Raw genomic sequence first — 13,742 nt, 5'->3', positions numbered from 1 at the left:
GACAACGTTAGCTCTACATGGCTGTATGGTGAGCAGGTGTTTGTGAGGTTGCCAAGCCACACTGTCTAGAGAGGAGCAAGGAGCTGGGAAGTTATGCACAAGCCGCCTAGCAAAATTAACTCCTTTCTCTCCAGTTGGAGCTGCTCTGGGGATGTCCAAATAGTTCCTCTTTTCTAGCCTCAGTATTCTCCTTCTAAGTATCTTCTTTTTTCTTTTTCAGTGTTTCTTACTCCAAGTCATGGTTTTTCTCAGATCATCTTGTCATCTACATTTTTAGAAAACTAATTCCTTACCTTTTCATGAGAATCAGCCTTTGTGACTGCATCATCTTTGATCTCATTGTTTGTGGTCTGCTCTGCAAATCAAAGACACCAACATCCAGTTGTGTTCTGGCTTTGTTCTTGCCCTGCTGGTTAATGCTGTGCTTTTTTGTTGTGCATATGATCTATGTTTCTGTGCTGAAAAGGCAATGCCTGAAAGGCATGTTTTGTGCCTCCAGAAAGGTGTTTGTGTCCATAATTCTAAATCTGTGCCTACCTAGAAAAATTATACTAAGCTCTTTGAAAAGAACCTAGCTTCTTGTGTGATATATCTTAAATCATACCAGATATTCTGCTTTCAGATTGTATGATTCACTTCTAACAATATACCTTTACCTTTAAAAGTTGTAAATATTTACTGATTAAATCAACGTCTTAGTACACATGATTTGTCTTCTTGTGCTGGTGACTATCACAAAGCCTTTTTAAATTTCCGTGGATCTTATCTTGTGGATGACAGACTAGAGTGGGGGCAGGCCATGCATGCAAAGAGGCACTGGCAGATAAATGCACTTCCTATTGGAAAATGATACGCTCTCACCATTCTGCAGAGCTTCCCTTCCATTCATTAATCATTTATTAATTTAAAAATGATTTAATGAGCTTCTGCTAATTTACAAATGAAGCTTAACAAAAGTTAAATAAATGAAGCGGTACCTGGACTCCATGGACCAATACGAGTCATGCACACTAGCTTTCCTAGTGACGACAGAGTATACTTATATGATGATTGGGATGGTGATATCATCCTTGGCTATGAAGCAAACAGCCATGTGAATGAACAGGGAAGGAACACATTCATATTGTTGATTTCTGCATCACCAGAAGAGTTCCATGATAAATAAATTTAACATAGATCAACGAACATCTCACTATGAATGTCTTAGAATTTGTAATTTGCTCTTGTTATTGTGAATCTCTAATTGAGAAATGGATAATGTATATAGCATTTTGCAAATTTGATCACAGAAATAGAGTATGTGTGTGTGGGAGGTGGATTTTGTGGGAATATACTTTGATGCTGTTGAACAACTGAACAGCCCTGACTTCTTATCACTCTTAGAATAAATGAAGATTATGTCTGACAAAGTTGTAAAGGAAATGGCTCTGGCCTAACTCTTTAAGCACAACTCTTTGACTCTCCCTTGCTCATTCTACTCCAGATACACTGGCCTGCTTGCTGTGTCTTGAGGGTGTTGCACTTGCTTTCTCTCTGGCATGCTTTGCCCTTGGCTGTTCACCTTTTTCAGACCCTGACTTCATTCATATTGCTCAAGTATCACCTTCTCAAGAGTCTTCTGCCTCATCCTCTGCTTTGTTTTTTTTTTTTATCATAGCATGTATCTATGCCTAATGCTACTTACTTGTTTATGGTCTGTCTCTCCACCTCATATGTAAATTCCTGGAGAATAGAAACTTCATCTTATTATTATTATTATTATTATTTTTAACTGTACTCTGAGCACCCAGCACCTGGCAGGAACTCAGTAAATATTTCCTTTTGATTGAATGAGAGGAATCTACATCATATATTAAACGTGGAAATGAACCTAGAGCCATATAGAGAAATTAGAAATGTGGGAAAAAACCTACAACAAAGCCTTATTCTGTGGCAAGCATAAGACAACTTTTTATTCTGTGGCAAAGAGTACCATATTTGGGCTTCTAGAGGGAGAAGCTGATTGTGCCTATGAAGGACAGGCAAGTGTTTTTCTTTCTTTCAGGAGCACAGCTACTTACATTTTTGCTACTAGTTCCATCTTGCCTTGGGCTGGTGAAGGTGACAGCATGAACATTCCATTTTGATTTAGGGGAAAACCATACAACCAATTCAGTTCAGCATTTATATAAATACATCCACTGAAGAGAAAACTCAGGCCAACTATAACTCTAACTAGACCATGATGTCCCATGTGTCCTTGAAGCAATTGATATGAAATCTGTGGATAAAAATTATTCTATTCTGTGGTCTGCCAGATTTCCGGGAGATTTGATATTCCCTCCTATGTTTAAGGATCCAGCAGAAAAAGTCTCCAGTTTAGAAAATATGTTCTGAAAATTATGCATCAGTTATTTTGTCAAAGGAAAGAACATTCTAAAAGTAATCTGAATTATTTATTTAATAGTAGCGTAAAAATCATTTTTTTCTTTTTCTGATTTTTGCTTTCAACCACATAATCCTTTGACAGTGTGATTCAGTAGTTTTTGACACATCTGGAAATGGATGCTTTCTCATCCCTTTGAAAAACAGCTTTCCTAATCTGTTTTACTTTAGAGATAACAAGATCCCTCTGCAAAGCAGTTACTTTATTAAAAAAACACCCAACAAGCATAAAGGGCACATCTAAACCTACAGACTCGCGGTTATCAACTCTCAGGTTTTTCATAAATATCCACTAGGCCCTGTCAAGTTCAAAAATAGTCTCAGATGGAAATCCAGTATTTGGTTAAGAAAAGCACAAATATTCAGCCCTTTATGTCCAGGAAAAGGCTTTTATATGTATTTGATGCTAAAATGGTTGTGCAGGAAATACATGAATGATTTTTGCCTTGTTTAAAGAGAATTAAAGTTGGCGGTTTTGAAGTAAGTATGATTCAGAGTTAGGGAAAGAAATGTAAAATCAACAACATCAACAACAACAAAGTCCCATACTCACAACAGCTACAATGTGACACCAAGCCCAGATGCCCTCCCCCTTTCAAATGGAATGGTTCCTGGAAGTAGGTCAAAATGCACCACGGAGAAACACTTATGGCCCTGAGATCCACCCTCCAGATTGCGTGGCCTCTAGGATACACTGTCCACTATAGCATTTTCAACCCTGAGAATTTAGGAAGTTACTATTCATATAATAATCTACTTTCTTCCAGAATCCAGCACACCAATTTATGTAGTTTGACCACCAGGTGGCAAAAGTTGCCTAAGGAAAACTATCCAGCTGCTTTAAAGAAAAAAAATGAAACAAAACAAAGAAAACATCTTGGGCCTTACACCTCTCCTGGCTTATTCTGACTCTATATTAACCCAGAGTGACTTCCCTGTCATTCATTTGTAGTCCCATAGGATACACTATTGCCATGAGAACTCAGGTTAACTTATTGGCTTACATTTTTTGAGAGGTAGGCTAATAGGTAAGGGTACTTAGGACAAAGAAATAGGGAATCTACCCTAGTTAGAAGGAAGGAAAACTCAAAGGCAACAAAATCAGCATAAAAATCAGCATGAATGAGACTAGGAACATGGCTAAATCATTAGCTGCATCACCAGAAATTTCTGGAACTCAGGAAGCTGCAAGACAGTGGAGGAAGGACTGGTTTGAAGTTAGCCCTCTGTTCAAATCCTGACTTCTTACTTGTATGTAGTTGAACAAACTATTTAACCTAAGTCTTAGTTTCCTTATCTGTAAAATTAGGATAATAGTGTCTTTGTCATAGGCTGATGTTTATGTAAGTATTAGTTAATGTACTTGAGATATAGCAGAGCAATATTAAATAAATGTTATTTTCTTCCCTCTTCCATTCACCCCAATTGCCTCCTCTACCAATCCTATTCCACTGATTACTTCCTTTTCGACCCACCTCTAGATTAATGAAAATGGTAAGATGACCATTAGTCAATACTAACTTAACACTTATTCTCTCATGTTATCACTTTCTTAAAATTTATTTTATCTTTTTTTATCCAATTTTGGCCCATAACCACTTATTTTTTAAATGTTTTCAAAATTATGAAATATAACACACAAAGAAAAGTGCATGAAACACAAATGTTTAATACAATGAATAATTATAACAGTAAAGTCTCAGCACTCCAGACATCTTATGTGTATCATTTAACAAGCACAGCCTCCTTATTAAACTTTCATATTAATTCTAATTTTTTTGTGTATTGTTTTGAGTTTTCTACATACACAGTATTTACAAATAATGACAGTTTTATTTCTTCCTTTTCAAACCTTATGCTTTTATCTAAAAGAGAAAAAGTCTTGCCTTTTGGCATACACCTCTGATGCAACACTGAATACAAATGTTTATAGTGGACATTCTCCTGATCTCAAAGGGAATTATTTCAACTTTTCGCCTTGATATATAAGGTTTGTTGTAGTAATATGAAAAATAACATTTATATGATTCAGTAATGATTCTTCTCTTGCTAGTTTAATAAGATTTGTTTCATAAATTGCTAAAGAATTATAGATGCTGTTTCTGCTCTATTGAGATGATTATATGACTTTTCTCACTAATGTGTTAATTGATGTTATATTGATTTTACAATGTATATATTTTCCTTCTATCCCTGTTATAAATGCAACCTGTTTGTGATATGTTATTATCATTTAGTATATGTTAATCAGTTTTCCTATGTTTTATTTAGAATTTTTGCATCTATGTTCGTGAATGAGTTTAATTTAATTTAATGAATTAGTTTAACTTTCAGTTGTACCACTATCCTTGTCAGTATTCTTATAAAGTTTATGCTAGCTTCATAAAATGAATAGAGGAGGATATGCTACTTTTCTGTTTTCTGAAATAATTTTTGTTAAGATTAGAATTATTTCTTTTTTAGCGTTTGGTATCAGTTACCAATGAGATCATTCAGGCTAAGTGTGCCCTATTTGGGAAGATTTTTGATTACTGATATAATTAATTGGATATAAGACTACTCAGGCCTTCTATTTCTTCTTGGGTCATTATCGGTAAGTTATTCTTTTCCAGTAACAGCCCATTTTATTTTCATATTTAGTGAAAGTTGTTTATATTATCTTGCAATCTTTTAAATTTCTGTAGAATCTGAGGGAAGTCTCTGTTTCTTTATTCCTTATATGATTTTTATTCCTGATATAGTTTTATTCCCAATAGAGTTATTCATGGGTTTTTATGATTAACCTTATATAAAAGATTTATCAATATTGTTAGTCTATTCAAAGAACCAAGTTTTTGCATTTTTGTTCTTCCTATGTTTCTATGTTTTCTATTTCATTGACGTAATTTTCATCTATGTTTTCTATTTCCTTGATTCAACATTTTTGTTGTTTTCCTTCTTCGACTTTATTTTGATTTATTTTGTTTGTCTTTATCTAACTTGAGGTTGAAGTTTAGTTAATTAATCTCTAGCTTCTTTTAGAAAAATATTTAATTTAAAATTATAAACTTCTTTTGGAGTACCTCTTGCATCAGCTGCATTCTATAGTTTTGATACTCAGTTTTTTCATTATCATTTGGTTTGAAATATTTCCCAATTTCTATTGTAATTTTTTCCTTGACCTAGGTGCTAAATTTGGTGTTGTTTAATATGCTAAATTTGGTGTTGTTTAAGGTTTGACCTAGGTGTTAAATTTAGGTGTTGTTTAATATGTTAAAATAAACATATAATCACTAAGACACTATGGTATAATGGAGGCCTTAATATAGGTGTATACATAATTATAAAATTGAAATAACTAATGCCATAAAGAGAGTATAGATTAATTTTTTTATTTTTCTTTATAGAGGTGAGGTCTTGCTATGTTGCCCAGGCTGGTCTTGAACTCCTGGCCTCAAGCAATCCTCCAGCCTTGGCCTCCCAAAGTGCTGGGTTTATAGGAGTGAGCCACAGCACTTCACCAGAAGTGTAGCTTAATTATGACCCTGGAATGCTAAGAGAGGCATTTCCATATGGACACATCCAATAAGACTTCATGGAGGTGCCACTGAATCCCAATCATAGTCAAAAAGAGAACTCAGGGTGGAGGATATATTGTGAGGGAAAGGTACCACAGAGATTGAAAAGAGCAGGCTGTGCGGAGTAAATAGGCCTAATTCTGTTGGGCTAGAGTACAGAGTGTGTGAGCAACAGCAAAAAGATGGAAAAAGGTTTTGGGAAAAGTAATTTGATACTACTGGAGAAGTAGGCCAAGGAATTGCATTCTATTTTGCAGATAGTAGGAAGCCTTTGAAAGCTGTAAGTAGAGAAACAAAATAGCTATATTTTACACATTAATCTGACAGTGATGTGTAAGGTAGCTCCATATAAATTTAGCCCAATATCCTTCTTTTGCACCTTCTAATATAGCACTAATATAGCACTGTTTTTAATGCTAGTCTACAATGAGAGTAATGGCCTGAGCCATAAGTGGGAGAGGAGGGGAAATGATGTTCACTGAGCATTGATTTTGTACCAAGCTCTGTACTGGACATTTCATTCTGTTTCGTAGATGAATGTTTATAATTTTAGCACACAATCACAATAACTGTGTAACACTAATGATGAAAGTTTTAATGATGTTCACTGTGCTAAATTTACTAAGGTAAGTGTGGACTAAGAGGAATTAAGATATTTTTAAAAACAAGGGTTGAAATAAAGAGAACTTATGGAACAACAATACTCAGTAAGAAAGTTTAATTAACCAAATAACTTAAATTCAAATAATGCATCTTAAACATTTTTTGATTTATGTGTACTATAATAGTGTCTTACACACACACACACACACACACACACACTTTAACTTACCCAGAAACTCATGTTGGGGCTGAGTCTTCATGATGCTCTCCTGCTCTAACAGCTGTCTATTATCAGGGACCGACAGTTTGGGATTATTCAAGTCAAAATGCTTCATATTGTTAGCATCACACTGACTAGGATCTGAAGGTTCTCGGTTGCTCTCATTATCTTGCACAGACATTGACAAATTCTGATCCACAAATAATGTTCTGTCTTTGATTTTAATATCTATTCAGTGTAAGGAACATCCATGAGATACAATATGAGAAAAATTGACAATCATAAAATACAAGAATGCTTTCCGTTCCCTCCATGCAGTGTACCTGCTTTCTGCTTGGCCTCTTGAGTGTTCATTTTCATGACATATTGCTGCCTTATCTGTTTAGCAAATCTGGCAGGGTTGTCCCATGGCATGTTGAACATTTCAGCATCTGACTCACACATCATCCCAGAAGGCTTTAGTTTCCCTTTTTCATCAACCTCAGAGAGCTTCAGGCTCTCAAAAGTAAACACCTTGAAGGCTCGTTCTACTTCATTCCAGCTCAAGACATCTGTAAGAAAGCAGAACCAGTGCTGCTGGAAATGTTCTTATTAGCACATGGTACAGGGTTGACAGAGGGACAACCAGGGAGTCTGTCTACCAGAAAGACAAGAGAGTCACGCCACAATGGCGGTTGAGCTGATTTTAAACATTGGTTCCCCAGTCTGCCGCAAATATCAAAGGTACCTGAGGATAAGCCAACAACACAGTAAAGATACAATTTAGCAAATTATAATGCTCCCAAACTGCTTCATAGCTCAATCAATATTAGGTGTCCAGATTCATTTGCATGGACTTTCCAGGGTACCATATTGGTTGAATATGCTTACACAACTTATTATTTTTGAATGAAAGCACCCTTTTCTCCTGTTGTAATTTAAAACAGAGAAATTATTTACTTATGCCTAATATAGGCTGTTATACTGACTGAGTTTTTCTATTGATTTGGGCTGAGGAAAGGCTTCCTCCTGTGCATATAAACTGCTGCAGTATTTTTCCATAATTGCACTTCAAAGTTTATCAGCTTTCAGCAGGCTTTATAATTGTGTATTTACCTTTTTACAGCATTTATTCACTTGCTCACTCTTTCATTGGTTATTATTTTCTATGTATTAGGCTTTGTCATAGGTGCCTGGGATTTGAAAGAATCAAGATTTGGTTCTTACACTTTAGAAGTTCCAAGGTAGAGGAAGGAGAAGTAGAATTAACAAATAAACATGGAATTCAATCAGAAAAAAATAAAATGATGCAGATCAATAATTCAGAAGTAACCTCCATTTTCTCTCCAGCAAAGATGAGAAAAGCAGCAGGTCTTCTGGGAAAAAACAGGGGGATTCAGAAGAGAGACAAGGAAGAGGTAAAAGAGTTACAGAATGAAGGAGAGTTTGCTCATTTGTTCATTCCTCAAATATTTTTTGAGCCCCTATTAGGCGTCACTAACTATAATGAAAGCTGAGAACACAATGGTGAACAAAATAGTGAGCTCCCTGCTCTCATGGAATATCCATTCTAGTCGTTGGAAACAGATAAATGTAAGAGATAAAAGAGATGACAAAAAGAATAAAGCCAGCTGAGGGGACAAAAAGTGATAATAGTCAGGGAGGGTCTTCTAGTTTATATAAAGCAGTCATGGAAAAGTTCTCTGAACAATTAAGCAAAAATGTGAAGCAAGTAGGGGAGCAAGTTGTATGGATATCTGGGGGAAAGTGACTGAGGAAGGGAAAACAGCAAGTGCAATGATCCTGAGGCAGGGGTGTGATTGACATGTTCAAGGAATCACAGTGAGGCCAGTGTAGATGGAGGAGAATGGAACATGACAGCTTGATAAGTGATGGCTCAAAAAGTAGGTGGCAGACAGTTTAGGTTCTTATTGTTGTTTTTTGTTTTGTTTTGTTTTTTGAGACAGGTTCACCCAGGCTGGAGTGCAGGTGATTCTCCCACCTCAGCTTCCCAAGTAGCTGGGTCTGCAGGCATGTGCCACCACACTCGGCTAATTTTGTATTTTTTGTAGAGATGGGTTTTGCCATGTCGGCCAGGCTGGTCTCAAACTCCTGAGCTCAAGTGATCCACCCACCTCGGCCTCCCAGAGTGCTGGAATTACAGTCATGAGCCAGGCACCTGGCCCAGTTTAGGATTTATTCTGGGTGACTGCTGCAGAGTTTTCAGTTACAAAGGCAAATGATCCAACCAACATTTTAGAGGGGCCATTCAGGTGGTTGTGTGGAGAAAAGACTGTTGGTAAAAAATTGAAAGCCTGTAGACCAGCTGGAAAGCTATTGGAATAGTTCAAGTGAGGGGTGGTGGGGGACTGGGCTGGGATGGTAGTGAGGAGTATGGTGGGATTGATTGCAGAGTGTGAGAAAACAGAGACAGCAGCGGGGCGCAGTGGGTCACTCCTGTAATCCCAGCACTTTGGGAAGCCGAGGTGGGTGGATCACGAGGTCAGGAGTTTGAGACCAGCCTGACCAACATGGTGAAAGCCCATCTCTACTAAAAACACAAAAATTAGCTGGGCATGATGGCGTGCGCCTGTAATCCCAGCTACTTAGGAAGCTGAGGCGGAAGAATCGCTTGAACCCAGGAGGTGGAGGTTGTAGTGAGCTGAGATCACACCACTGCACTCCAGCCTGGTGACAGAGTGAGACTCTGTCTCAAAAAAACAAAAACAAAAACAGAGACAGCAGGGATGACTCCAAGGTTTTCGATAGAAAGTAGTTGTCATTCATTGAAATAAGGGAGATGGTGAAGGGACAAATTTAGGGATGAGGAATCAAGAGCTTGGTTTTGGACTTGTTAAGTATGATGTGGCAAAAGGGAAAAGAGGAGGAGGGGAGGAGCACTAAGGGTCCAGGATGGGGCAGGTAAGCAGCATATGTGTGAGGTTTCAATGGTGGCAGCAGGAACAAAAATCCTGTGCTGTGTAGAGAGCTGAGCTGAAGGGTGAATGGAATCACATCTTAAGCCAGAAGGAGAAGTGGAGGGTGGCAGGACACAGAAAAAGGACAGAAGTTCACCCCCTACTCAGGAAGGGGGTAGTTATGTACACAACAGAAATGACATACCAGGCCCTCCAGGCTATACCCCGTATGTCCATGAGTCAATGGTAGGACTCAGAAGTTCCTGGCTTTTTCTATTACTAAGCCTACTTAAAAGTGAAAAAAGAAATCAAGATAAAAATATTTTTTAGTTTGATTAGGCTTACAAAGGAAATGGTAAGGAAGAATATGCACATGCTCTTTTCTTTTCTAGGTCAAATGCTTCCTTGTCAAGTAAAGATGTCTGTGGAAGTTAATGTCCTTTCTTATAGGTAGTATCTACATATTCCCTTAAGTGGGAATGAGAATTTACTTTGGGAAATGACTGCCTATATCACAAAATCCCAGTGAACTCAGATGAGATGTGATTCTAGATATTGTATCTTAATGACCCCTCTTCCCACTGTCTTCAAAGAGCATAAAATGGCTCTTTCTGCTGTGAGAAGCTGTTAGCTTGAGTCAACTCCTGCTCAGCAACATGCTGACAGTGGGCTCTCTATTCATCTGTGTATCCCTAGGTGCAGAGCAGGTGCTTAAAATTGCAGATTGCACCATCAGACCTCTGCGGTGGCTTTCTTCCTGACTCCTGCTCAGTAATGTAAGGAAATTGTGTTCTACTGGGTATCCAGAGACCAGAATGTTTTCTTTTTTTTTCCACCATTGTTATAATCCTAAAACAAATAATTTAACCCTGCTAGGATCTCAGCTTTCTCATCTGAAAATAGATTTTGACTAGATTAATTCCAAGGTTTCTTTCAGTTAGGAAATTTTATGGTTCTATGATTCATCTTTCTAGATACAAATTTAATTTCTGGTTATAAATAGTGTGCTCAGAATTTTCTCTCAAGATAGGATTAAATATGAGCTTCCAGTAGCACAGGTTACAAGATATCTACATCTGCCTCCCAAGTCGCACTCTTAGTTCCTTCCTGTCCTCATGTGCAGAGATGGTCCACGGTAATGCTCACATTAGTTTTACCCTGGTGAACATTCCTGCCAAATTCAGATTATCTGGATCCTCTTCTTTTTTTCTTCTCTAATTAAAAAAAGAAAGAACTGTGAAGGGACAGAATGGAAAGAGACAGAAGAAAAATTCTTCTGGAACCTGTGTTTTATTGATTGTGGGTGGCTGCAACAAGAGGATATAAGATGAAAATTCAAAGACAGGTATCTCTGAATTGGAGCAAAGTTGCATGGTCCAGGTTGCTCTTCCCTCTTTCCAGATAATGTCTCTGCAATGTTACTGTAATTTTTACATGATTTGCAATGATGATAAAAGAGTGCAGTGGTCAGGCAGAAGACGGAAGGACAGCATTGTCCTGGAAATTATATGTGTGCATGCGTGCATGCGTATGCACACACACACACACACACACACACACACACAGCCCTTTACTTCTCTGTAAGTAGGATGGGATTACTACATCATCTCCAATGATGACAATGGGAGTATTTGGGACAGAGATGGGGGAAAACGAGGAAAATGACATTATTCAAACAAGAAAGTTGTAGTCAATCAAAATACCCACTTTAGCCTCTGAAAGGTCTTTCAATAATGAAAATACTTTTTGTAAATAAGGGTGTAATTTTAAGAGGCATATATGACCATTAATTAAATTGAGTTTAAGCTAAGACAAAGCAATGGACTCACCACTCGTACAAAAGTGCATAAGCTCATGAATTGTAGCTAGACGTTTAGTGTTGTTCCATGGTGGGGGTAGAGGGAATTGAAGGAATTCCCACAGTGGCAACTTGGACTGCATCTCCTGCTCAATTTGAACGGGATCAAAATTCTTTTGGTCCTGATGAAAAAGAGCAACATGACAGAAGACATTAAAGTAAGCTGTTAAGTGCCTTATGCATATGGAGAAGGCTAAACATGATACCTTCACTCTCATTATTTGGGAACAGGGGAAATCAATGGTAATTGGGAAAGACAAACTTTTGGGATTTTGCTGAAGGTCAAACAGCTAGTTCCTATGTTGCCAGGAGTTCCCGGTGCACAAAAATGACTGATTCTTCATTCACAGTGACAAACTGCCAAAGTCTCATATATATTCATCTCTCTCTTTTGAGATCCTTTTCTGGCTTCTACTAGTTTTTCATAGCAGCAGATATTTGAAGCATATAATTATAAGGTTTTAATGAAACCTTTATTAATGAATTTAATGAAATTTAATGAAAATTTAGTGGTGGTAACAATTAATTGAATTGTTAATTAGACCTCAATAATCAGGCAAATTTCCTTGGCTGACATCATTTTTCCCTGTATCCAGGTCCATTTTCCAGGTGCTACTTTGTATGCAAGTATCTATTTTGTACATTACATTTTAATTAGTGTTGACGAAGTTATCTAATTAGCTTCTTTCAACTGAATAGTTATAAACACACTTTCCCACATCGGTTTTCCTTGGGCTAACCGGATTATCATTACCTGTAGTGCGTACTTCTTGTGGGCGTGTGCATCATGATAGTTCAGTAGGAGGGGGCCTTTGGGCACTGCTTTGCTTTCACTTTCTTCTTCAGATAAAAATATGTCATGAAGATTCTATGCAAATTGAAACAATATTGATTTAAAGAGAGGATCTATACTTTTCCAAAGCATGAAGACTCTGCTATCTCAGGCTATCTGACCTTTTTCTCCCTCTCTGAGAGACAGAGAGAGGGCAGAAGGGACACAATGTGAGCTGCGATTCTGTGGTCTAGCCCGTCTGCTCTGGGGGATGGCTCCCGCAGACTGGGTGGGACGAGATCTTCTTCAGTTGCAACAACCTGTTGAAATCAACAATGAGAGGAATTGGTGTAAGGGTCCGCTCTTTAGTGATACTCACTGCTCATTGCTGCATTCCCACCACTTAGTAAGAGCCAGTTCATTTCTAGGACCCAAGTACCACTGATGACACAAAATGGCAGGAAACTATCAGTGATCACCAAATAACAGGAAGTGTTTGCAATCCATGCATTAAGGTAGATATAAATTTAATATTTCTATTAAAATAGATAACATGAAAATGGTAACAATAAGTTTTTGATAAAAATATTTCATGAAGATTCTAGTCAAATAGAATAATAACATGTTTTTCTTAATATTTACTCTATCTTAAAGCAGTGGAAAGAGTGCTCATATAACTTTGGATTCATTAAATATTTATTAAGTGTCTATCACAAGCCAGGTACTATGTAACACATCTTCACATGTGATCATTTAAGCCTCACAGCAATCTTGTGGGGACAGATATTATTTTCCATTGTATAGAGGAGAAAACTAAGGTGACTGGCCAAAGCTCAAGGATATCGAGTGGAAGAAACTGCGGTTCAGGCCCAATCCTCATTCTTTCTTCAAAAATAGAAAAGTTATTAGATTATGAGATCAGTAAATGTAATAGTGTCTCCTTTATGTGGGGAAAGTGAGGTCTAGAAAGATTAAGTGCCTTGTTCAATTTTACATGGTAAACAAGTAAAAGAGGTTGAAACATAATCAAGTTAGGCACCTAATTTACAGCTTTTCCCTTTACCCTATATCCTATAATCATCCTCTATGATTTCCTATCCCTCTACAAGTTTCTTCAGCCTTGGCATTAATGACATTTTGGCCTAGATAATTACTTGTTGTGGGGGGCTGTCCTGTGCACTATAGGATGTTTAGCAATGTCCTTGGTGTCTACCCATTTTATGCAAGTAGCACCCTTCCAGTTGTGACAACCAAAAATATCTCCAGACATAGCCAAATGTCCTCTGGGAACAAAATCACCTCCTGTTGAGAACCACTGCTCTAGAATAACAAAATTGTATCCTATTCTTTACCTTGTAGAAACACCCTACTGTCAGAAGAGTCACTCACTGTTTCCACTTTCTATCCTCTG

At 37.4% G+C, this 13,742-nt stretch overlaps 1 protein-coding gene across 9 annotated transcripts in view; it reads right to left on the bottom strand.

Annotated features, from left to right (window-relative positions):
* Positions 1-13,742, bottom strand: part of SPAG17 (sperm associated antigen 17) — a 248,047-nt gene that overhangs the window by 136,831 nt on the left and 97,474 nt on the right. For all 9 annotated transcript variants that reach the window (XR_008512558.1, XR_008512547.1, XM_054528865.1 and 6 more), the window contains 6 exons: positions 12,514-12,651; positions 12,314-12,427; positions 11,531-11,681; positions 7,128-7,355; positions 6,814-7,032; positions 294-355 (listed from right to left, as the gene is read on the bottom strand). Coding sequence is in view for 7 of the 9 variants with exons in the window: in XM_054528865.1 (XP_054384840.1) it covers positions 294-355; positions 6,814-7,032; positions 7,128-7,355; positions 11,531-11,681; positions 12,314-12,427; positions 12,514-12,651 (912 nt within the window). In the remaining 2 variants the exon portion in view is untranslated. The remainder of the gene's footprint in view (positions 1-293; positions 356-6,813; positions 7,033-7,127; positions 7,356-11,530; positions 11,682-12,313; positions 12,428-12,513; positions 12,652-13,742) is intronic.

Source organism: Pongo abelii, chromosome 1 (genome assembly GCF_028885655.2).
Source record: "Pongo abelii isolate AG06213 chromosome 1, NHGRI_mPonAbe1-v2.0_pri, whole genome shotgun sequence".
Classification (NCBI taxonomy): domain Eukaryota; kingdom Metazoa; phylum Chordata; class Mammalia; order Primates; family Hominidae; genus Pongo; species Pongo abelii.
The sequence above is the reverse complement of the archived record's forward strand: the minus strand, read 5'-3'. Positions and strand labels throughout refer to the sequence as shown.